Raw genomic sequence first — 27816 nt, forward strand, 5'->3', positions numbered from 1 at the left:
ACACCCTATGCTCAGATATAAGTCTATCATTTTAGTTGCACGGTTTCCATATCACTATCTTTTAGGAGGATGCCAAAGTAACCTAACATGACATTTCTAATCATTGTTGTTGCACTATAATGTTCTAGTTTTCCGATCAAGAATTCAAGACAAACCCCTCTTTTTTTGTAATACAAGTTTTCTTGAGAACAATCATTATTCGTAATACAATACAATAATACATCAAATCTAGCATCGAAAGTTTATAATACGACAAGAAGGTAAATGAAGAGCTATCTACTAGATATTACACATTTAATGCATACAATTTAACAATTCTTACATTTATTCTTTCTGAAACACAATAAGACAATTATCTATGTCCAAAGCAAGTTAAATGGTGCGTCTCTTAATAGGTCCTAAATCACACTAGTTGAATAAGCACATAAAACCATCTTTCGAGGAACACATTAATACACTCCTGAAGCTACTACAACATGTCCTCTTTGGGTATTCCTTTCACATCAAGCAATTTTCACAAAATCACTATGTGCATTTTAATGCACCTTACTTAAGATGGAATTTAATTATATTACTCCTACCAAGCACATGGAGAACCCTTTAATGCAAACATACCATTTTCTATCATTAACCAAAAATTAACTCCCAAACCAATCCCTTTCACAATCTAAAACACAAAAACGTTATAAGGCTCACACAAGGCTCAAGAAATATCATCCTTTCTCTTGCAATAAGAAAACTTAAATAAGAGATAACTACACATATCAATTCCTTTTAATTTACTAGAGAGAGAAGAGGAAGAGTCATAATCACTCAATTTACTACATAATAAGCATTAATATTTGTCATACTAGTCTTTCAAGTGGACAATCATTAAAATCGATCAATACCATAAACAAGCACATACCGTACTTTTAGATTCAAGATATTAACAACCAACCCAAATGGATTAGTCAAAAGAGTAAAACAAATCAAGAACGAAGGTACATACGACTCTCTTTCAAAGTAAGAGAAATCGTAGACCAAGACTTCAATAAGCAGACAAAACACCTATAGTTATTCGCAAAACACCCACATCAAGGTGGTGTAAACAAAGTGTGAACACACGTGTTACACACAAGTAGAGTTTGTTCAATCACACCCTCACATCAAGAAGGACAAGCATACAACATAAGGTAGACACACACACACCAACTAAGGGCCCAAGTGAAACCAGAGATCCCAATGTTGCAACATGGGCTCTGATATTTTTTTAATGATTTTTCTTAATTATGAAAAATTCAAGTGATCCAAAATTTCTCTTTTTTCTCTTAACTTATCATAAACTAAGTTAATCTATTACCTCATGGTCAAATTTTGTTATAGATAAGAGTAGTTACATCTAAATTCTGAATCTTAAGATCTTCAATCTAATTGATATAATATAATATAACTAATCACATTAGAAACACATTCACTAAAAATCTATGTATACTATTACTATAAATTATAAAACTATTTAACTAAATGCAATTGAATGTAACTTTAAATATAACTTAAATTTTATCCACTCAAACCCTTTACCCTAATCATTTAAATTCATATATTTTTATTAAATATATTTAAAATCCTAATCCTTCGTAATTCACTTCCAATCTCATATTATTAATTATATATTCCCCACAAAACATTATCAATGAACTCTCAACCATTATTTATTCATTATTCTTATAATCCCAGCTAATCTGATTTTTTTACCATCCTATTTTCCCAGCAAATTTTATGTTTTTTACCCCTGCTAATCTGATCTTAATTTTCTTTAGATTCTTTGCCAGTGCTTTTCCAAACCTGGGATTCACGTCTGCCAAATCCTGCAGAATTTTTAAAAGACAAAAGCACTATTGTTTACAACTTTTAAAAGAACAAAGCCAAATAGACTTAGACATAGTATAAGATTATATTCTAAACAGACATCTCGGGTCCGCTTACACTAGCACTCAATTATAAGGCATATGGTATCACTACTAAAACAGCTTGAATTCGCTGCAGATAAGATGTCCGATTTTTATCCTAGTCCAAATTACAACGGGACTACGGATGTTTTAAAAGTGATATTTATGAAGATATTATAAATGTATAAATGTTATTTCTTTTTTGAGGAGAAAGTGTGAGAGGAGAATCTTTTACTTGTCTTTATCTATAGTTAAGGATAAGCCTTGTACTTGACTTTTTACAAACACTTTCCAACATTTTGGACATAGATCCCAATCACATTGGTGACATCTAAATCGTCTTTGTTGGTCCCATCTAAGTACATTAGAAGAACCACATATGTCACAAATATATTCTAATGCTCCTTGTCTACAATCTCTAACCAAACTATGTAAATGTTCTGGATGGTTTATGATTGTATCTTTGAAAAATATCTTCACTATTTCATTACATTTTCCAGTCTTTAGACTTTCCAACAACTCATTTTTCACTATAGCACCCACTCCACCTCTTTTCTCATCATATTTTTTACACATCATCTTCACCATTTCATATCCACTCCTTGTTACTATGCCATCAACATCTAGCACAATTAACCACCTCTTTTCAAAATATAGAAACCTAGGAAGAATTTTGAGTTCTTCAATGTTTGCATTTGATTGGTCCTTCATTTCTTCATATAAATATTTGCAACGATACCAAAATGTAATCATATCTTCAAATGAAAGTTTGGGCCAATCTATTTTTTGTGTCACATTTTCATAATCTTCTTTGAATGTTGATATGTCATCTTTTTCCACAAAATAGCATCCCACGTATATAATTTCAAAATTACCATGGAGTTCTGCTAATTGATCCAACTTAAATTTCATTTCAAAATTTTGACTTGGAGGTTCAGCATATAAGAAAATCAGTTTATTTTGTATTGCTTCTTTATTCACCTGCAACATATAGAAAGAAAATTGTTATTAATTAATATCAATAAATAATATCATTAAAGTATAAAATTATAATTTATTTTAAAAACTATATTAAATTTATGGAAAAAATCATCTTTAACTATACAACTTACCAAATTAATTTTGTGAAAGAGAAAATTTAAGCTGAATTTACTTTGTATAGTAGAGACAATTTCATTAATCTTGCTTTTGCTAAATGGATAGGCTTCTGCACCCCATATCATCATTGGAGATAATGCATGTAGATTTCCAATACTTCCTTCTTCATCAAATATAATAAAATGTGGGTCTGTGTTTTCCAATTTGACCAAATTAGGATTAGGAAGAGCTTTCCAGATCATTTTTTGAAGAGCCCTTGTATAAATACCAATCCCATGAAATTTTTCAGGAGGAATCCAAAGCACTTCAAAATTCAAACCTTTATCCCTGACTTCTTTATAGATCTGTTGCAATTTTGTATACTCAGGAGTGTTTTGATCACATATGAAGATACCCACCACATTTCCCTTTAGTTGATCCAGCTCTACCTGAAACATGCATGTTACAACTAATAGCATCAATTGGACACGTTTGATGTTCATTTTGAACACAGCCAATATTTGTTTTAGCGATATATCTATCCATCAATTTACTTCAAATTTATATTTGTATGCTTGTATAAAAATAATATTTTATAGTTTTATCATATTGTGACCGTACCTTGTTGCGTTTGCTGTCGATGAGGTGATCTGCTTTGTTTTTCTTCAATATTTGAAGGAACTCTGTAAACATACTTTCTTTGGGCGGAGATTGAGATAGCTCTGCTGTTCCTGGAAGCTTCCCTGCACATATACATTCTATAAATTCACCAATGCTATTGGAATTTTCATTTTCTTCGTCTCCTGCAATGTCATCCTGTACATCTGAGCTGTGGAGAGACTGTCCTGAAATGTCATCCTCTCCAATAAAATCACTCAACTCCAAGATTTTATTTCCTTTATAATCTACCCGCATTTTCAGCATGCGGCAAACAAGTTTCTTGGCATCAAAGAGTCTCCTTCGAAAGAGAGTGAAAGTGATGAGACGATGGCACCTGCTGTCATTGGAAGGAATGGCATACGAGCCTTTCGGCGCCGACATTAAAATATGTCGGAAACAAGCTTTTTCTTCTTGTTCTTCTTTTTCTGTTGTTTCGCCCTTGCGTTTTACTTGCTTCACATAAACAATTCGCAGGCGTCCTGCGGAACCCGTCTTTGCTTTTTCCATTGCCATCCCTACAAGTCGTTCTGTAAGCCGATGATGATGATCTTCCAGGTGGACAGGAAGGGCGATCACTGCAACAATTGTGTCCACTTCGAACAAAATGGAAGTCGAGCGCTCCACCAGTTGTTGTGTAGCGCTGTCTAGCTCTATGCACCTCGCGCCCAACAAACCCACTTTCGCTGCGCGACACTCCTCTTCGATGTCCTGCACACAACAGATAGTAACCATGAGTCATATATCTCCAATTGAGATTTCAAAGAGATTCCCGCGTAATAAACACCGCAGTAATCAACGGCTTACCGAGGAACCACCCAGTACCACCAGAGGATATTCCTCTTGCTCCCGCATTTCTTCCCACCTCTCAATCAATTTAGGGCTTTTACCAATGACTACTAAATAACAGAGCTTTAATTTCACTATTTTCTCCATTTCTCGGCCGTCCAAATTGGTACATGAACGAAAACATAACAGAGTCAAAGACGCCAAACTTCCGAAATCATCGGGCAATCTTTCTATATTCCGACAAAAACGTAAGTCTAGCATCTCTAATCTTTTGAGCTTCCCAAATCCATCGGGGAGGTTTGAGATAGGCAAGCCCCTTAGCCATAAGTTTTCCAAACATACGAGTTCTCCAAACCCTGCCGGAAGATTCAGCAAACATCTACAATCAATCAATGTGAAGGTCATTAAGGCGGGCAGTGCTTGAAATCCATCAGGCAGCTCCTCAAGTTTAGAGCAGCGTCTCACGGTCATCTCCTTCAAGGAACTCAGCTGGCCAAAGTCTCTGGGAAGCGCTACAAGCTTATGGCAATCCTCAATTTCCAAGGTCTCTAAACAGCTCAACTGCACAAAGCTATTGGGAAGAGTAGTTAACGCGTTACAGGAAATCAATTTCAATTGAGTAAGACATGGCATGTTTCCAGTACTTTCGGGAAGCTCATCTAAATTCGTCAGTGATTGGAGATTAAGCGACTGAATTGGAAGCTTCCCAAAGCTCTCTGGCAGTCGCTGCAAGCTGATGCATCCAGTTAGGTCCAACTTGTGGAGAGAAGACAATCCGCCAAAGCCTTGAGGCAGCTCCCTCAAATTCCTACACTCTCCCATGCTCAGCTCTTCAATCGCACTCAGCTCCCCCAGGTCAACAGGTAACTTTTCGAGAAGAGTGCATCCATTCAGCCTCAGACTAATCATTGAAGATAGCAGCCCGAGTTCTCCCGGCAGGGAAGTCAAATTTGTGCAGTGTTGCACGCTCAAATACTTCAATTTCTTGAGTTTTCCGAATCCTTGAGGCAAAGACTCCAAGTCACAATTGTCCATACTCAAGCGCTCAAGAGCAGTCAGATTGATGAATTCTTTCGGTAACTGACTGCAACAATTGAATTGGAGATTTTCTAGAGACGAAGGAAGATGCAATTCCTCTGGAAGTTTCACTGATTTCCTCCCTTTCACCATAAAATTTTCCAAAGAAGACAGACTTTGCAAAGGAAGTATTTCAAACGAACGGCAATCAGGATCTGCTACTTCATGAGAGATTACTTTCAGACTCCGTGGAAGCTACACGCAAAAAAAATAACGCTATTACCATCATCGTCACAATGGACTAAAATGAAATGCGGATAACGGCTTCCAAAATCAAGTAAATACCAATTGAAGAAAGCAGTAATTTTATAAACTGCAAATTCTGTATATAAATTTATTTGACTGCTCATATTTTTTAACGTTTTGTCGCGAATTTGATTAAAAAAATAAAAATAACCAGATTATTTCGTTATATCTTATTTAAAGAATTCTCCCTTACCCGATGCAAATTCATGCCACCCTTTGAGCTGTTGATGAAAACCGTGAGCTTCTGCAGTTTGAAAGCATCTTCAAATGGAAAGTCGTTCAAATCCCCTACACTGAGATATCTCAAATTTTTGAAAGCTTTCTTGCAAGGAAGCCCATCGATCATTACCCAGTCTCTTAGCATTAGTACTCTCAACGACTGGCACACCGCATCCAAGTGTCTTGATTCTATCGTTCTTAGCAACTTCTCACTGCCGAGAGAGATGCCTTTCACATCTTTGTTAGTTTTAAGCTTTCCTTCACCATCTTCGAAGACTTCAGAAAACTCCTCATAATTTGAAATCCTTGTCTGTTCGGCCTTTTTCTCTCCCATCAAGCGAAGGATGTCATGAACAATGACTTCACCTGAGTCGCTTTTGTTTATCAACATTCTTCTGTAAAGAGACTCAAGTCTAGAAGGGTCGACAATATTGCCAACTAGATTCCATTCCCAACCATAAAAATATTTGCAAATGTCAAGGAATGCATCTTTTTCTTCTTCGTCCCTAATTTTGTCATAAACAAAAAAGAGCTTTCCACTGATATCTTCGTCTGTGAAGCTATCGAGGTTTCCCTGCCGAAGAGCTTCAAGGGCTTCCCTGTAACTTCGTTCCTCTCTTTCCGCTCTCAAGTGGTTCCCGAAGACGGACAAGATTAGCGGAACACCTCTGCATGCTCGAGCCACAGAAGTGATGAGACTTCTTTCATCAAAGTCGAGACTGAATTGGCCTTGTGATTGGAGGATCGTTTCTCTCAGGAGGAGCTCAGCAGCTTTATCGGGGAAAGCATGCACTTCATATTCCTTGCAGTTGATATTGAATTTGGGTTTCAGATTCTTTTCCCTGGACGTTACCAATATCCTCAGTTTTGTTTTCTGCTCCTCCGAATTCTCCTTGGACATATTTGATTTAGTGAACCACAATAAATCTTTGGGTAAGAGTCGCCCGAGATGTTCTTTGTCAACTACATTGTCGATGTAAAGAAAGCAGAATTTATTTTCCATGACCTTTTGGAGCTTTGTTCGCCCCTCTTCGGAACTTTCCACCTTGATTTTCCTGTCTCCAAAAGCAGTGATTATATTTTGTTGGAGGACGTTGATGTGGGATTCTATATCTGGAGTTTCGTAGTTTATTTTTACCCTGCAATATTTGAAGTCGGGATTAGCCCTGAGTTTTGACCAGTTCAAACTCTGAATAGCTGAAGCAGCAAGTGTACTTTTGCCCACACCTCCGAACCCGCATAAGACAACGGCAAGCGCTGGTTCGCTGCCTTCCATATCCAACAATTCCATCACCTTTTCAACTTTCTCTTGGATACCCACTGTTTTCGATTTTGTGAAAACTAGAAAGGTTAGAAACAACACTGGCATCCCAACTTGTAAAGAAAACGATTTTAAATTACAATCTTCAAAATTCTCATTTCCACAGGAAAAATTCAATGGTTAAGAAGAGGGTGTTACCTGGCTTAAAATCAAGTAGCTCGAAAGGCGATTGGTCATAACGGAAAGTATTTTGTCGAAGAGTTTGCAGACCAACGGCAGAGTCGAGAGAAGCTCTTATATCTATTATACTTTGCTTTGTCTTTTCTAGCTGATCTTTGGCTGCTGCGGCGGACCAATACCTGTACAAGTCAACAAAGAATAACTCCACATCAATATAATTTATTTTTTAAGAAATAAATACTGTTTGCATCATAATGTAATATTTAGTCGAGCTTACAATTAATCTTATTTTAGTCAATATTATATTATTCTGCCGCATTGAGGATTATTTAAGTTTACTCTTGTTTTTTTCAAAAATAGTGAATCTTTGTGGAACTATATATAATAAAATAAAGTAAAGTGTGTCATTAGGATATAATGTCACTTGTTTTCATAAGTTTAGTAAAATTGTATAAGATTTATTTTTTATTTGAAAAAGTGGATATACAAATAATTTCTTTTAAGTTGGATCAAATTACACAAATTGTCAAGGTGTTCTAGAAATAATCAGCTCATTAGTCATGTAGATGAAGCCAAAATATCCGGAGTTCTTAGACTTTCAAGTAAAACAAGAAGCGCAAAAGAGACTATTTAGTTCTCATACCTATGGATGATCAAAGGTTACTATATTAGCATAAAAGTGGGTTGAATCCTTTTGTAAAGGCATTTGGAGTCTTTCCAAAGGGAATGAGCAATAGATCACTATATTCACTATATTAATACAAATGGAATTAATCCACTTTTATACTAATTTCATACAAAAAGTGGTCTTTAAGTATTCAACTTATTGCTCACTCCTAGACAATTAAAAAAGGGTAAGTGTCATTCATAGCTTGACTTAAATCTTTCCTATATAACCTTATTCTTTTAGTGTCTTTTGTGTACTATCTAGTGTCAATAGTTGTGTGTCTCATTTAACAACTTATGCACATGTTTGTTTATAAGCCTCTATATAGGATTATAACTAGAAAACCACTCCATAGTAACAAGTTCCTTGTGGATTAAAATTTTATTTTTAGGAGTAATTATTTATGTGTTTCCAACATCACATTTGTTGATATTGTTTCTTGCCTAGATTGATATCCAATGTTCCATATAAGCTTATTGGCGAAAAATACCCAATTGTTGGATGCCAAATATGTTTTTGGATATTCACAAGGGATACTTTGGATCATTTATATATCATACCATGTTTTATCTATATGTCATATTATCACTTAACTGAGAATGTAATCTATAATAAATTTGGAGTTAAGATGAGTGGATTGTTAAACACTACCGAATGTTGAGAGTGGGGGTGAGGTGAATCAATATATATTAAAACTTGATTATATTAAGAACATTTATTCCATTAAGTCTTCAAGATATTAATTATTGTGCACATACATGAAAGAGAATAACTAAAACAACAAAAACCCCACACAAGAACACCAATATTTTTACGTGGAAACCCAAACTAGGAAAAACCATGGTGAGAATTAAACTCACAATATATGTAATAAGTGTTTACATATATTTAGGCCATAGGTCAAGGATCTCATTGTAGACTTGTAGGATAAGGTGCACAACCTTAGGGAAAGATACAAAAGAGAGACGTGCACGATTAAGGCGCACTGCTTCAAGGAAAGATACAAAACATATGTCTACATACAATAAGAATAATAGATTGAACTACAAATAAGAATAACATCTATCAATATGCAGATAACAGTTCATAACTTAATACTCATATGATCCTACTTCTATCTCTACACAATAACTCATCTGAACCACTATATCACCTCAAACTTGCATCACATTCACATCATGCATCTTACATCCACATCTTCATATCATATATCTTAACACAATTGATATTTCCTTTATATACCAATCAGATCATCAATAATCTCTATTAGGTCGACTTCAAGATGTAACATGTATATGCATCATCGACCCAAAAAAAAATATGCAGAAGGAAAAAGAGACGTGTGAAGATTCACACCATGTCAACAGACCTTCCAATTATCTCCAAAAAGTTTCTACACACAATTGCATGAACCAATGACACATAAGTCAACTCATATCAATCTGTCTTACCCAAATATTAGATCCAAACCCAAAAGTAAGGCATGTTCACCACCACAAAAGAGTTACAACGTGTTATGACTGTAATCCAATGATCCACAACATCCTCAAAGTACTAGCAAGAAAAGGAATGCAAAGCATTCCTCTACAAAATCTTGGAATTGCACAAACTCTTAACACAAACATAGATAGCTTTCAAAGTGAAACCTCTATCCAACTAAAATGTAAGATTATTGATCTTCCATAACCATTCTACTCCAACCCACAAATCCATTTGATACATATCTGATACAACCATACACTAACAGACAAAGATATTATTCACCAAAACAATCACCAGGTTGAGTAGATTCGAATAGATGAACTAGGAAACCCCAAGAAATTTCCTTATCCATGTGCCAAAACAAGAAACCCAACTTGGATTCCCTTTTTGAGGGGTCAAAAGTTTATGAATAGAATGTAACTCCCAATGTGTAAAAGTAATCCCCTAGTCAAATATTACACCTACCAACTTCGACAACCCATTTTTCTTACATTCAATCTATTAAAATATGTGCTTACACTTGCTAATAATATTTTTATCAAAGTTCCTCTTACAAGTAATCCTTTTAGCTACACTCTTACGTGTCCTTACACATCTTACAATGACACACATCATCGATCTGATTATAAGTAGAAAATGAGTGTCACCTTAGGTGGTTCACCACTCTTCATGTGGGTATAATAGTACAGATACTAGTTTATATTAAGTAAATAAAATGTTTTCCTCTATTTGAAATTGAACAAAACACCCTAATTCTAGCATTCACCCACTTGTATGGATTGCAAAAAAGGATAAAAAGGGGAAATAACCAATAACTAATTGTCAAGGGTAGAAATTATCTAGCTAACCTATATATGTGCTTCTATAAGATCATAAGGTTCATCAAAGAATATTCAGAATTTTAAAAAATTTCAACCCTTTTTAACCTTGGCCCTCTTATCCTTTGTCATGTGATGAAAAAAATCATATTACAGATCAAATGACTATACTAAATAAAAATAAAATTTTGATATTTATCATATTTTATATAAATTTTTAAAAATATGGGTATCAATGATAGAAAAAGAAACACGTATATATGATATATGATATGATATCATGATCACATATATATGATATATGATATATGACATATGATATATGATATGATATGATATTGTGACCACATAATTGGAATAGTTGCTATGGCATGTAATTGTTTTTCAATTTGATTGACAATCTATGTTATTGTTGCATTACAAATCAATCAATCAATCATCATTGTTAATCTTAGTGAAGAATCCGTTGTTCTAGGAGGCATGATATCCAAAGCCAAGCCAACGAAAAGATAAAAAATGTGGTCTAGCAAAAACAAGAAAACAAAAAGATAAGAGAGGTTGGGAGAAACAAGCACGCCATATAATGGTCTTCACTTTATGTGGGTTTCCTGTCAAAAGTTACCAGGCGGAAATACAGTCGATTCATGACTTGATAACTCAATGATATCGATGGGACACAAACATGAACCCAATGGAATAATGGTCATAGATTCTTATGATAGAAAAGTTTGTGGACCAGCAAATTCTCGGTTCAATGAAATCTCAACAAGTATGAATCAATCTATTGTCTCTTGTAAATAAATGTATATAATGAGAACACGTTCCATTGTATACATTTATAATGGAACGTGTTCCATTTTAAAAAATTTCAACCCTTTTTAACCTTGGCCCTCTTATCCTTTGTCATGTGATGAAAAAAATCATATTACATATCAACTAATTGCACTATCAAAAATGGTAAACACATGCCCACTAGTTGACCTTTCAATATCCAAATCTTCAACCCAATAAAAATCTACAAATCCCTATGTATTCACTATCGTAAAAAAGTTATATATCCACACATCTTTGAGATACCTGAAGTACACATTCACTATAGCCTAAAGATATTTTCATAGATTGGATATTTATTAATTATGATACCTACTGGTTAGGAAATGTTTGGTCTAGTAAAAACTATAACATAGCTAAGATTGCTAAACTTTGATCTAAGGGGTGTGGATCGCATACTCTTATTTCATCTAGACTCATAAGTAACTAATAAATATAAAGTTCTTTTCTTAGGGACTTGGAACACCCATTAACCCATTATCCTTATTCAACTAAAGAGCCATGTTTTCAATTTAACATACTCAAACATTTGCATCTTTGGAGTTGTTAAAGCCTAATGAGAATTAATTATGGACGAGAGGTTGTGAAGAGAAACCAAGACGGAACTAACTTTTATGAAGAAAAGATTCATCTTAATTGAATTATTGTCTCAAAATTACCATGCCCATTTCCAACACATTGGTAAATAGTTTGAGAATAATGCATCTCCTAGAAGTGAATCCTATTGTGTAGCATTGCATATACATAAGCTTTGTGTTCGCTAATAGTCGAAGATATGTAGAGTAGAAGATAATTAAAGTAGCAAAAACCTTTTTAGACTCTTTAGTTGAATAAGGATAAAAAAAATGCAATTTAACTTACTACATGACATGCATAACACGATTTGGTGTTGTATAAGGAAAGCTAGCAACTTAGATGCTGACCATGTTTAAACTCATCGCCTCATAAAATTTGGTTTCATGATTATTGTTCCCCCTGCAAGTTTGTTCCTGATGACAGGTATTCCATTAAATGCACAAGCATTTTGCACAAATAAGTCAAGCATGAACTATTCATCGCGAAGTATTGGACATAAATTTGGGATACATGATATCGTCAGGAATCTCCATAGCAATATACCACATCCACTCCTGGCCAAATAAAGTGTGTTTGTTGTTCAACCCCGCTACATAATGGATATCATGTTCCATCCCAAGGGTAACAAGTACAATGCACACACAATTAACAATTCTAACGAGTCATGACAATTCATATGTTTACAAATTTGTATGTTTTCAACTTATATGTAGAGTAGAAGATAATTAAAGTAGCAAAAACATTTTTAGATCATTTACATTGTATTACTTTATGTATTAGGTATTTTTTTAATGGCCCTTCTACTCCCCAAGTTTTCACTCACATAAGATAAAGGGATTAGTCATTTGAGTAGAGACTAGACACTGATGCTACATTGTATCTTTTTAGCATGATAGTATTAGATGGTAAATAGTGAGAATGTTAATTATTAAAGCCAATGTTTAGATGCTTTTAAGCATTAATAATCTAATATTGTAATACAGGTAGGATCATAACATATATTTTTTTTCAAACATCATTTTAACTTTTTAATAGCATTCATCGACTATTACCAAACACAAAGCTTATGTATATGCAATGCTACACAATAGGAATCACTTCTAGGAGATGCATTATTCTCAAACCATTTACCAATGTGTTGGAAATGGGCATGGTAATTTTGAGACAATAATTCAATTAAGATGAAGCTTTTCTTCATAAAAGTTAGTTGCGTCTCAGTTTCTCTTCACAACCTCTCGTCCATAATTAATTCTCATTAGGCTTTAACAACTCCAAAGATGCAAATGTTTGAGTATGTTAATATTGAAAACATGGCTCTTTAGTTGAATAAGGATAAAAAAAATGCAATTTAACTTACTACATTGTTAATAAGATGAGAGGGGGGGTGAATCATACAAACTTAATCTTCAATATATTCAACAGATTCAACCTTGATAGCCTTATCAGATATATGTAATCAAAACTGTAAAACATGCAAACTCACAAACAAATAATATCACAACACATATAACACCAGATTTAACGTGGAAACCCAAATAGGGAAAAACCACTGTGGGATTTCGGACCCACTAAGAAATATACCCTTCTAGAGTATGCTCGGTTAAAAGCTAATACTGTTAAAGATTACAAACACATTGCTAGATGTGACCCGGTTAAGGGATTTCCCTCAGATCTGTTAGGACCTTCACTTTGTTAGAAGTGACCTTGTCAAAGGATTTCAAACACTCAATCAGAATGTCACCTTGCTAGAAGATTTACAAATAAGACTGTTAAGTCCACTCGGTTAAGAGATTTTTTGTCACTTACAAAATAAACAACAGTAATAAAATATATCTACAACTTCACATTTAAAATGTTGAAGCAGATTATATGTGCTCAATATACTAAAGATAATCTTGTCATAAGATCTATCTAATCTCTTTGTTGGGCTTCTTAATCTGTTCTTCAATCAGATCTTCAAGCTTTTGTGCTCGGTAATCACCTCTGTAGCATCATTGTGCATATATTTGTCCGCATACATTGTTCATCAACAATTTCTTATTTATAAACAATTTGCTAACAGCTTAATCTTCTTGATCACATTTCCCATGATCAATCATAGCCATTAGATCTTCAATCTTGACTAGGTTCAATGTATCCTTCGATCTGAAAAACGTTTTACTTCGCCTTGGAACTTGCATTCCTTCCTTGGAACTTGTGCTAGGTTATTGCGGTTCAATCTATACTTTAGATCTTCCTCTTGATTTTCCATTGCCATAGATCCTTAACAAACTTCATACACGGCATACCAATCATTTACAAATCTCTAGCTCATTAGCATCCTTCATTTAATAATGCTTTTATTCATCCTATGCGTTCTGTTACATCTCGGTTGTTACTCGGTAAATACTGAACTTCACTCGATAGACATTCTGTCTTCATTAACCGATATCGATAACCTTGGGGTTTACCGACTAGGTTCTCTGCTCGGTAATATAGAACAATATTACACTTGAATATAGGATATCAAAACAATCAAAACAACATGATCTCATCATTGTCTAACTCGATAATAGTTGCCCATTGAATAACTTATTTCTCCCCTTCATTATCACATTCTGTCTGTGTCACTTACTGACATCTTTATACTCATCAAATCATACTTCTTAAGATATGGCAACATCATACTAAGTCAGAAAATCAATTTCTTGACATCAATGACAAAATAATATTATTAAGATAGTAAACATCCTTAATCAGTTATATCCATAATCATCAACAACCTTCACAATATCCTTATTGAAATGCCAACAATCTCTCATTGTAATTGGAATGCCAACAATCTCCCCCTTTGGCATTGATGGCAAAACCAATTGATTTGACCTAATTGATTCGGATTCAAATTGCTGTGAGATTCTGAAATGCTCTCCCCTTGTCATTAGTCTTCTCCCTCTTTCTTTTGGTCTTCTCCATGTAGTCTCCTCCTTCGTTGCTGTGAGATTCTGAAATGCTCTCCCCCTGTCATTATTCTTCTCCCTCTTTGTTTTGGTTTTCTCCATGTAGTCTCCTCCTTCGGTCATTAGTCTTCTCCCCCTTTGACAACAATGTCAAAAAGTAAAAGAACTAATACATGATTTCTTCTTCTAAGAAGTGATTTCTTTGTTGTTATGTATCAACTCAGTCTCGGTCAAAGCATTTTGTCTTCAATTCTTGTTCTCTGTTTTGTTTTCTGCACACCTTTAGAAAACCTCCTAAAGTGTGTAAATCAGCATCAACTCATAAAAAGTATTCTGTCGAGTCATCGAATTGATGTTTTCACTGAATTCTGTCAGTGAGTAAAAGATAGGGGAAGGACCCCTAGCTTGCTTCTGAGATACTCAAAATTGTCCCTGGGCAGTGGCTTGGTGAAGATATATGCTATTTGTTCCTTTGTGTTAACATATTCCAACACCACTTTCTTCTCTTGAACTTCTTCTCTAAGATAATGATACTTGATAGAGATGTGCTTTGTCTTAGAGTGCATTACAGGATTCTTTGAAATGTTAATGGCACTAGTATTATCACAGAATATAGTTACTGGCTCAGTAACTTTCTCATTTATGCCTTCTAACAATTGTTTAATCCATGCTATGTTGGTACAATTCAATGCTGCAGCAACATACTCAGCTTCAGTTGTTGACTGTGAAATGCATCATTGTTTCTTGCTAAGCCAACTCACTAGTCTTTCTCCTAAAAAGAAAGCTCCTCCACTTGTGTTTTTCCTGTCATCAATGTTGCCTGCCCAATCAGCATCAGTATAAACTTTTAAATCAAAATCATTTCTCTTTTGATACACTAAGCCATAATCTTCAGTGCCTCTCAGGTATCTGAAAATTCTCTTGATTGTTGTCATATGGGTTTCTTTGGGATCTGTAGAGAATCTTGCAACAATACCTACTGCATGTGCTATATCCGGCCTGTTGTGAACAACATATTGTAAAGGTTTAGGGTCCTCCATTCCAAATTTCTTCAAGATTTCCTTTATGTACTTGGATTGAGTAATGAAATTTTCATCTTTCATTTGCAGTATCTATAAACCTATAAAATACTTTATTTCACCAATTAATGACATCTCAAATTCTTTGCACATTTCATTTCCAAAGTTCTTGCATAAAGAGTCATTACCATAAAAAATAATATCATCAACAAATATGGCTAAAATCAGTATCCTATTGTCCTCATCATGCTTCATATACATGTTACTGTTTTCACTTGTCCTTATAAATCCAATCTTGATCAAATAAGAGTGCAATCTCTCATACCATGCTCTGGGGGCTTGTTTCAGACCATATAATGCTTTGTTCAATTTACATACCTGATCTTTATTCTCTTCTTCAACAAATCCTTCAGGTTGTTCAATAAAGACTTCTTCTTCTAATATACCATTCAGAAATGCACATTTGACATCCATTTGATATACCTTGAAATTCTTGTAAGAAGCATATGCTAACAATGTTCTTACTCCTTCAAGCCTTGCCACAGGTGCAAAAGTCTCACCATAATCTATTCCTTCTTCTTGAGCATAACCTTTGCAAACTAGTCTTGCTTTATTTCGAATGACCTCTCCTTTTTCATTTAGCTTATTTCTGAAAATCCACTTTGTACCGATTACATTTTTGTCTTTCGGTCTTGGGATCAGTGTCCATGTGTCATTCTTCTTGATTTGATCAATCTCTTCTGTCATAGCATTTACCCAATCTTCACTATTAAATGCTTCTTTTACTATTCTCAGTTCAAATTCAGATATCAGACATGTGTTTTGTCTCAATTTGTTCCTTGTCATCACTGGATCATCCTTATCTCCTATAATTTGACTTGATGCATGATTCCTTCTGACATATCTGGCTAATATAGGCTCGATAGGCTCTGTATGATCTTCTTCATCACTTGGTATTCTCTTCATTTCCTTCAGCAGCTTTCTCGGTAGGACTTCTCGGTTGAACATATAAAAATCCTTCATAATCTTCTAGTTCTTTGGAGTCACCTTCATCATTTCTTTCTGAAAATTCATCAATTTTCACATTTGCACTTTCCACTATTTTGTTAGATGATTTGATCAGACATTTAAATGTTTTGCTTCTAGAAGAATAACCTAGAAATGTTCCCTCTTCACTTTTCTGATCAAACTTTCCATTTCTATCATCTTTGTGAACATAGCATCTACTTCCAAAGATTTTAAAATAACTTACATTAGATTTCTTGTCATACCAGATTTCATACGGTGTCTTCATAGTTCCTTTCTTCAGTTGTACTCGGTTCAGGGTGTAAACTGTTGTGCTGATTGCTTCTCTCCAAAATGTTTGAGGTACCCTCTTTTCTATCATCAGGGTTCTTGCACAATCTACAATAGATCGGTTCCTCCTTTCAACTATCCCATTCTGCTGAGGTGTTCTCGGTGCAGACACTTATCTCTTTATACCATGATCATTGCAAAATAGGTTAAATTCATCAAAAGTGAATTCTCCTCCTCTATCAGATCTTAGACATTTCAGCTGTCTTCTTGTTTCTTTTTCAACTCTAGCCTTATACCATTTGAACATTTGAAAAGCTTCTGATTTTTCTTTTAAAAACATAACTGACATCATTCTTGAGTAATCATCCACAAATAATATGAAGTATCTATCTCCATAATAACTTTGAACTTTCATTGGACCACAAAGATCAGTGTGTACAAGATCTAAAATTCTTTTAGAAGTGTAGGACTTACTTGTAAAGCTTGACCTTGTCATCTTACCCATCTGGCATCCTCGGCATGTTGCATTCACAGGTTTTTCTAGGCTTAGTAGACCTCTTACTTGGTGCTTCTTGCTTATTTTGATTAGGTTATCAAAATTTACATGACAAAACCTTTTATGCCATAACCAGGTATCATCTATTTTAGCATACGGACAATTGTTCTGAGTTGAGTCAAGATGAAATGTATTACCTTTTGTTTGTGTCCCGGTAGCAGTCAGCTTTCCATGTTTTTCATGAACTTTGACACATCCCTTCTGAAATTCTATTCAGTATCCTGTATTGTTTAGCTGTGCTACACTCAACAAATTGTATTTCAAACCTTCAACCCAGTATACATCATCACATTTAGCATTGTCAAGAAGTGTTATGGATCCTTTACCTCTTACTGGACATGGTGCATCATTACCAAATCTTACATAACCTCCATCATAATCTTCTAATTTAACAAACTTGTGTTTATCACCTATCATGTGATGTGAGCATCCACTATCTATGATCCAAGAATCATTAGTATTTATGTGAGATATTAAAGCTTTTTCTTCATACCTTTCTTCATCTGATTTATCTTTGATAGCCACATAAACAACTTCCTCTGTTTCAGTTTCATCAGATTTATCATCATTTGATTCCTCATCAGCTATTAGACATGTCTTTCTATCTCTTCTTCTGAAGTCTCGGTGTCCTCTGTAATGATTATCTTTCTGTTTGTTATCTCGGTATTCTCTCTTTTCAGTAGAATCTTTGTCAAGACAGTTAGAAGCCATGTGTCCTATCTTATCACAATTGAAACATTTCAAAAGTAGCTTTCCTTTATACTTACCTTTGCCTCTTGGTAACCTTTTGGATAATAATGGTTCAAACTCTTCTTGCTTTTTTATTTCTTCATATAGTTTGTGTACCTCTTCCATGTTTTTGTGAAATCTTTCACTTGCTCCACTGTGATTTTCTTCAGTATACTTATACATTCTATCATTGTAATCATCAGATTCACCAATATGAAAAGAACTGAATGCAAATTCAACTTTATTTACCGAAGACCCACTGTTATCAAAATTACTTAACTCAAATGCATGTAGCTTACCAATAGTAGCATCCAAAGAAACTGGCATGTTAGGTACAAACCTTAATTCATTGATTGCAGAGACTCGAATGGCATAAGCAAGTAGAAGTGTTCTAAGCAACTTGTTACATCGTTTTCTTCAATAGTTCCTCTTGCTCCTTTGATTTGATTGACAGTCTCCTTTAACCTTGTATTGTACTAAGTTATGTTCTCACCTTCATTCATTCTCATTTATTCCAGTTGTCCTCTTAGACTATCCACTTTTGCTCTTTGAACATGTTCGTCACCACCATACACAGATATGAGCTTGGTCCACATTGCCTTAGCATCAATACAGTCTTCCAGATCATTAAACTCTGAGTCGGTCAATGCAAATATTATTTCAATCATTGCTTGAATATGTTCTTGTTTTGCCTTTATCTCTTCCATTGTCATCGAGAAGGTGCTCAGTGCAATGTAATCATTCTCCAGATAATATACAACATATTCTCCAATTCCTGATAGGTGCAGCTTCATCCTTTTCTGCCATGTAGAGAAACTTGACTTGTTCAGCTTCTGTGCATCCCTCTTATACATCTTCGGATCTTTTTCTCAAGTGCCTTTAAACTTTTCTTCTGGAGTCCAAAGCTCTGATACCAATTGTTAATAAGATGAGCGCGGGGGGGTGAATCATACAAACTTAATCTTCAATATATTCAATAGATTCAACCTCGGTAGCCTTATCAGATATATGCAATCAAAACTGTAAAACGTGCAAACTCACAAACAGATAACATCACAACACATATAACACTAGATTTAACGTGAAAAATCAAATAGGGAAAAACCACTATGGGATTTCAGACCCACTAAGAAATATACCCTTCTAGAGTATGCTCGGTTAAAAGCTAATCCTGTTAAAGATTACAAACACATTGCTAGATGTGACCCGGTTAAGGGATTTCCCTCAGATCTGTTAGGATCTTCACTTTGTTAGAAGTGACCTTTTCAAAGGATTTCAAACACTCAATCAAAATGTCACCTTGCTAGAGGATTTACAAATAAGACTGTTAAGTCCACTCAGTTAAGAGATTTTCTATCATTTACAAAATAAAAAACAGTAATAAAATATATCTGCAACTTCACATCTAAAATGTTGAAGCAGATTCTATGTGCTCAATATACTAAAGATAATCTTGTAATAAGATCTATCTAATCTCTTTGTTCGGCTTCTTAATCTGTTCTTCAATCAGATCTTCAAGCTTTTGTGCTTGGTAATCACCTCTGTAGCATCACTGTGCATACATTTGCCCGCATACATTGTTCATCAACAATTTCTTATTTATAAACAATTTGCTAACCGCTTAATCTCCTTGATCACATTTCCCATGATCAATCATAGCCATCAAATCTTCAATCTTGACTAGGTTCAAAGTATTCTTCGATCTGAATAACGTTTTACTTCGCCTTGGAACTTGCATTTCTTCCTTGGAACTTGTGCTAGGTTATTGCGGTTCAATCTATGCTTTAGATCTTCCTCTTGATTTTCCATTGCCGTAGATCCTTAACAAACTTCATACACGACATACCAATCATTTACAAATCTCTAGCTCATTAGCATCCTTCATTTAATAATGTTTTTATTCATCCTATGCGTTCTGTTACAACTCGATTGTTACTCGATAAATACTGAACTTCACTCGGTAGACATTCTGTCTTCATTAACCGATATCGATAACCTTAGGGTTTACCGACTAGGTTCTCTGCTCGATAATATAAAACAGTATTACACTTGAATATAGGATATCAAAACAATCAAAACAACATGATCTCATCATTGTCTAGCTCAGTAATAGTTGCCCATTGAATAACTTATTTATCCCCTTCATTATCACATTCTATCTGTGTCACTTACCGACATCTTTATACTCATCAAATCATACTTCTTAAGATATGGCAACATCATACTGAGTCAGAAAATCAATTTCTTGACATCAATGACAAAATAATATTATTAAGACAATAAACATCTTTAATCAGTTATATCCATAATCATCAACAACCTTCACAATATCCTTATTGAAATGCCAACAATCTCTCATTGTAATTGGAATGCCAACATACATGACATGTAGAACATGATTTGGTGTTGTATAAGGAAGCTAGCAACTTAGATGCTAACCATGTTTAAACTCATCGCCTCATAAAATAATAAGTTGACACTTTAAATTTGATGACTAGGAATCTCTTCATAGTTGGCACTGCCCTGTCTTTCAAGCATTCAAAGGTTCAAGCATCATGCTTACTTTAACAAGTGCAAGTGCACAAAATCAGAAAATGTTGTGCTTAGAATTTGTAATTGTCATGACTCATTAGAATTGTTAATTGTGTCTGCATTATACTTGTTACCCCCATGGAACATGATATCCATTATGTAGCGGAGTTGAACAAAAAACACACTTTATTTGGCCAAGAGTGGATGTGGTATAATGCTATGCAGATTCCTGACGATATCATGTATCTCAAATCTATGGCCAATACCTTTGTGATGACTAGTTCCTGCTTGACTTATTTGTGCAAAATGCTTGTACATTGAATGGAATACCTGTCATTAGGAACAAACTTGCAGGGGGAACAGTAATCATGAACCCATGTGCAAGAAGGAAGGCCGCGAGGTGGATCCGAGGTGCAGGAGAGATGTATGTCCAAAATTAGAGTTGTGTTGTAGAAGGTGGTTGGATTGAGTGTGTTTAAATTGAGCTTTAAATTCTTCTAAGGAAAGGACGCATGTGGGGACCCTATGGTTGGACTTGGGAATCCATGGCATATTATTGATAATGTGTAATAATTGCTTAATGAATTGATGAATTCAATAATTTGCTAATAGCAAATCATTTGGAATGAAAATGTGTGTATCAATCTATGATTATGAGTGGGGGCTTATGAGCTGACACACAATGTATTTACTTAAGGAATATCAACTATTTGTTTCATATAATGATTAATCTTATGTTTGTCTCATTTAATGATTAATCTTATGTTTGTTTCATTATTGAATGTATCTTATGAGATAGACCTTAAAGTTTAAAAAATAAAGGAAATTGATATGCTGATATAATCTGACTTTGTTCATATTTACATTTAATGAAATATTCAAATAACTAGTTCAAATCATATATTTCCCACAACATTTAATAGTAAAATTATTCCTAAATTTTCTGATTTATAATTAAGAAAATGCCAATAAATCAAATTTTGTACCCATTACAAACTTCTCCAATTGCAACATTTGCTCATGCTTACAAACAGTTACCAATCACATACATTGGCATCGTCTAAGCAAGGATTATCCATTTCCTATTCAAAGGCAATTATTCTCACAAAATACTTATAATTATATATAAAAATTATAAGATTGTATTATAAATAACTTGTCATCGCAAATACAGTCTATTAATATGTTCAGCAGAGTCCTCGACTCTTCATGTCATAGTTAACCACAACATTTGTCGTTTTATGTACACACCACAACACAAAAATAAAAAAAATATTGCATCCTTTTTGTGCAATGGCAATGAAAACTTGCTTTGGTCTCATGCACTCCACACTAAAAATAAAAAGGCACAGTAAATGACACTCAGTAGCACCATTTTGATCTTAACTTGTCTTTTCTTAGACAGTAACTTTGTAAAAATTATATAGTCGCTCACACATTGAAATGTATAACACTCACATTCATTGCCAACTTCTCAACAAAGCTTATGCATTCCTTTTCACAAGCCATTATTCTCACAAACTACATTTAATTATATATAAAACTTATATTCATAATACAACCTTCATACATTGGACTATCTAAAAAACTATATTATTAGTGACTTCTCATTAGATCTTTTTACAAAGCAGGAAATTGAAAGGGGTATAAAAAAGTTGGGTGTTGGAAAAGCAAAAGACTTGGTTGATCTTCAAGCAGAATATTTGAAATGGGGTTTGAAATCTTTGGCGCCACACATGATGAAATTTTTTAACATCATACAACAGGGTTTTCCCAAAGATTAGACCACTAGTCTTGCCATTCCTCTTTTTAAGAGCAGGGATTTCAATAATCCCTCTAATTACAGGACCATTATGATTAGCCCTTTATTTGCAAAGTTATTCGACAGCATGATAGAGAATAGAATTAGCAAGTGGGCAAAAGAGAATGGTAAGTGAGCAAAAGAGCAAGCTAGTTTTAGACCTAAGCATTCCACAGTTGATCATGGTATCACTTTGAGACATTTAATTGAAAAAAGATAGGAAGAGAAAGAAGAGAGCTTTTGCTGTTTTGTTGATTTCAAAAAGGCTTTTGACATGGTTCTTAGGGTTAAACTTTGGAAAAGAATGGAAGATCTTGGGATTCCCATTCATCTTAAGAGCAATTGTCCATAGGCTTTATGAGGAGGTTAAAGTCAAAATCAAAACCTTTGATGGTCTCTCCAAAAGCTTTAGAAGCGATATCAGGGTCAAGCAAGGGTGTCTGTTATCTCCTACATTGTTTGGTTTATACATTGACAAGTTGGAAGAGTGGTTAAACTCTCATGATGGTGATGGTGTTCGTCTAGGTGAATTTGTGATAAAACTTTTCTTTATGCGGATGACCTCATTGTTATTGCTAAAACAGCTCTTGGTTTGCAAGAGCATTTGTATGCTTTGGAGCACTTTTGCAAAATGGTCAATATGCAAGTCAAAATCAACAGGACATAAATCATGGTTTTTTCTAATAAGAGGAAACAAAACCAACATAAGTTTTACTTTGAAGGCAATATTCTTGAAGAAGTTTCAGACTATAAATATCTTGGGATTGACTTCAACAAAAATCTAAACTAGGATGGTTGCAGGAAGAAAAGAATACTTGGTGGTTGGAAAGCTTGGTATGCTCTTCAAAACATATGTAGAGAAGCAGAGCTTTAGGATTGAAAGGCCTCCCAAACTCTTTTTGGGCTTTTAGTTATCCATGTTATTCTCTATGGTTGTGAATTGTGGGCCAATAGCACTTTAGGTTCACAGTGGAAGCAGATCAAGCAAATCCAAAAGCGCTTGATAACAAGCAAGTTCAAGATTAAAAATACAATTCCTTATGATATCATGTTGAGTGAAACTCAAGCTGCTCCAATTGAAGCGATTGCTATGGTTTGTCTCATTAGTTATCTCAAAAGAATTGGGCAAATGGAGGAAGGAAGGTGGCCTAAAGTGGTTTTCATTGACAACTTGTGCAAAAGAAAGAAGACAATATTCTTAAAGAAGTTTCAGACTATAAATATCTTGGGATTGACTTCAACAAAAATCTAAATTGGGATGGTTGCAGGAAGAAAAGAATCCTCGGTGGTAGGAAAACTTGGTATGCTCTTCAAAACATATGTAAACAAGCAGAGCTTTGGGATTGAAAGGCCTCCCAAACTCTTTTTGGGCTTTTAGTTATTCATGTTATTCTCTATGGTTGTGAATTGTGGGCCAGTAGCACTTCAGGTTCATAGTGGAAGCAGATCGAGCAAATCCAAACGCACTTGATAACAAGCAAGTTCAAGATTAAAAATACAATTCCTTATGATATCATGTTGAATGAAACTGGGGCTGCTCCTATTGAAGCGTTTGCTATGGTTCATCTCATTAGTTATCTCAAAAGAATTGGGCAAATGGAGGAAGGAAGATGGCCTAAAGCGATTTTCATTGACACCTTGTGCAAAAGAAAGAAGACTTGGATGCAACAAAACATTAAATGCTTGAGTAAATGGAATATCTACCTAAATTCGTGTCCCACAAATAGTAAATAAATAAAGGCTTTTGTTATGGATAAGTTTCACAAGTGGGCTTGGGGTAATGAGTTAGCGAGAAAGAAAAAATATTATATCACGGAGTTCAATCCTGCTTATGATCATCATCAAAAAGCTTATATAAGGGCTAATATTTTGTGGAAAGCTAAGTGTATTATTACTCAATTAAGAACTAACTCTCATCAACTCCATATTGAAACTGGTCGTTGGAAAAGAACAAAAAAAACTTGGGAGGAAAGAGTGTATTTTTTGCACATCTGGAAAAGTTGTAACCGAAACACACTTCATTTTTTAGTGCGACGCCTTCAAAGATGTTAGGGACAAGTATAATAAATTATTGATTGTGGGATCTTGGTATGATTTTTTCAACGAGGATTGTGTCGAAAGGTTGGGGCCACTTGTCAGCATTTTACATAGAAAGCGAGCACATTTGCAAAAATCGGTTAGATTTGATGTGTTGTTCCGTAGACTTTGTTAAATCTCGTGGACATTAAAATAAATTTCTTTCTTTCTTTCAATATCATTTTACATTACAAAACAATATATTTAACATTTTCTTTTATTTCAAAAAAACACACCAAAAAAATGCTCCAATCAAAATAACTGCTATCAGCTTATCGTTGCACGTACTTCCCGTGTAACTGTTAGTTATAAATGGTTGATCGTTGAAAAGGTGAGTTTGTTGTTAACAAACATGACATCCCATGGTTGTTATGTTTTGTCGACATGGAAAAACAGTAGGTGGGTCGACGATTTCAATATTTCTACTCTAAAGTCGGTCAACCTATTGTTTTTATCCCAAGCAGGTTTGTTTAAAAGCGATTTCCGCTGACCTTTCGACGGACGGTTCGAAATATCACCCACAAAAGTGACCGTGACCGTGACCGCGACAGTTAATAATAGAGCATAAAATAAACAGTCTAGGAGTGCGTGCAAACATTAAGGTGATAGAGCATAACAAAAATAACAGCGCATAAACGATAAACAGTCTGGCTATGGAACGGTTCAACAAATTTGTAATAGTAGTTAAAATTTAAGACGAGCCACATAAATAAATGTGTTGAATGTAACGAACCTGCTGATTTTTCCCTTGCCGATGTAACTACAGCACATGATTGCCCCCTCCAGTACGATCTGAACCGCTTTGCCTAGTCTATCGCTCTCTCCAGGCATGAGTTCGTTGAACTGCTTCAAATCTTTTGCCAGGAGACTAATTTTTTGTAACAGCTCCATACACTCGGAAACGTTAGATCTGACAGTCACGCACCTCTCCAGTGCATATGCGGCCACAGATAATCCTAAGAATACCCAGTGGGCTTCTCCCACCATCTTCACCCCATTTAGAGCTAGATTTCCCATTTCCGCAAATACCTCCTGACAAGACAAATTTACCTTCTTTTATTAAAATCCTATAATCATCTGTGATATTTTCGAACAAACATTTAAGCTCCTCCTACCTTGCTGTTTTCCACTTGTGTCGAAATTTTATCTATAACGTCAGCACCCAGTCTTGTGTTGGAGACTACGGAATCCAACGGAATGGAGGAGCTGGACTCTTCTCCTGGCGAAGCCTACAATAATGATGACCGATTAAACAACGAATAAAAAGTTAATGATAGAGCGTTGTCTGAATCACTGTAGCTTACCTTGATCTTCTGTAGCAGATAGTCAATGGAGTCGATGAGCTGATCGATCTGCTCAGTTGGATGAAGTAGCTCGAGTTGCTGAATGATTGGCTTCATGGACTCGCTGAAAGGAGTAGGCGAAGATGTGTTGGGTATTGAAGGAGGCGGCAAGGAGTGAGTGACTTCTTCATTGACAGGACTCCTCACCTTATTCTGAGAAGAGCAACACGGCCAACACTTAACCATTTCTCTAGGTTACTTGCAAACAAATCTCCAAACACTGAATAAAAGGGCGAGAACTGAATTTCAGCCCGTTCTTGATAAAAACAACCGAAACACAGAAATACAGAGGAGAAGAGACATGAACGAGCTCTAGAGAAGAGTTAATTGCAAATACATATTTAATGTTTCGAAGACTCGAGAAGAGTTAATTGCAAATTTAATTGCGGATTGGTGTAACAGTGCACGCGTGAACAATGTGGACTGAAGTCTCTAGAAGTTACTCGGTGCATGGTCGATTGGAGACACTGTTTGGTTGGTAGGTGATAATTAATTTATCTGCGAACAGTTCTTCTACATAGGAAATGCAAGTTGGAAATGAAAGCTATGGTTCCGTGGACTAGGGTTTTCTAAAATCTCTAAGCTTTGGTGTTAAGTAAAATTAAAAGGTTTGTGAAAGTACAAGCTTTATCGAGCTTTTTAAAATTAAATGAAAAACAATTATGATTAAAATACGAAACTGTCCATCTCTGAAATGATGGGACACATTACAGTGAGGGTGCAAGAAAAAGCGAAGAGCGTGACAGGTGGCATGTAGTGGAAGTAATAAAGGACCACAAGAAAAGCAAATGGGACCGTTGATCTATTCAACTTGCAAGGACTTCACATATATTTTATGATTTCGTTTTGGACGTTAGCAGATGTTTCAGAAGCAAATGTCTAATCGTGTCCCTCAATCCAGCTCATCGTATTATTGCTCTCCCGATAAATATATATTTCAACACGATGAGCTGGATAACATTATAAAGTCAGCAACAAGTCTTTGTACCATTAGAATCCAATGAAGAGGGGTCGGACTCTTCTTCCGGCGAAGCCTGCAATGAATTAACAGCAAAGAGTACATCTGATCGATTAAACAGATACAAACAAATTAACAACAGAGAGTGCTAGGTGTTATCTATATCGGTGCACTTATATTGGTCAATAGGTAGGGAAACAGTGCCACGTGTTCCTACAGTTAACTTAAATTTCTAAATAATGCAACTTAACTGTCTAATTATATCTTAAAATATATATGGGATCACTCAATAAATATTTCTATTTTTATTGGTGGGCATTATTTTTATATGTGTTGTTAAGGACTTTGGCATCAAATAAAATGTATTTTTTACATGTGTATATATTGCCTTTCCCTCTATAGTGGAGATTGTTTCCCATGCTCTATCCATTCCTACCTTCATTTTCTACTCTACGTTGCTCTCGACCTATTGCTTCTCCATCGTGCAATGTTCTCAGGGTTTCAGGTAACGTCAAGCTGTCATTTCTCCTACATTAGCAGTTGGACCTGACAAAGGTCTAATGTGTAACGCTGATAGCAATTCATCAGATCAAGATGAAGAACATCCTGCCTAAAAGCCACTATTATATCTACAATGGTAGCCTATGAACTTATGAAGAAAAGTCTGATTGCAACCCTCCTTAGTAAAAATACTAAAAAAGGTTGACACGCATTACATAAAGTGGCTTCCAATCCTAGTGAGCATTCAAATAAAATGCA

At 34.9% G+C, this 27816-nt stretch overlaps 1 protein-coding gene across 1 annotated transcript; it reads right to left on the reverse strand.

The window, feature by feature from the left end:
• Nucleotides 1–2103: 2103 nt before the first annotated feature.
• On the reverse strand, nucleotides 2104–26435 carry LOC131050514 (uncharacterized). The gene is made up of 9 exons (XM_057984712.2): nucleotides 26061–26435; nucleotides 25872–25985; nucleotides 25490–25788; nucleotides 7456–7616; nucleotides 5971–7316; nucleotides 4473–5726; nucleotides 3630–4376; nucleotides 3044–3457; nucleotides 2104–2912 (listed from the first exon to the last, which is right to left on the reverse strand). The coding sequence occupies exons 1-9, from the start codon at nucleotides 26283–26285 to the stop codon at nucleotides 2163–2165; spliced, it is 5310 nt and encodes a 1769-aa protein (XP_057840695.2). The 5' UTR covers nucleotides 26286–26435; the 3' UTR covers nucleotides 2104–2162.
• Between the last annotated feature and the right edge of the window lie 1381 nt (nucleotides 26436–27816).

The sequence above is a fragment of the Cryptomeria japonica genome, chromosome 11 (genome assembly GCF_030272615.1).
Source record: "Cryptomeria japonica chromosome 11, Sugi_1.0, whole genome shotgun sequence".
NCBI lineage: Eukaryota > Viridiplantae > Streptophyta > Pinopsida > Cupressales > Cupressaceae > Cryptomeria > Cryptomeria japonica.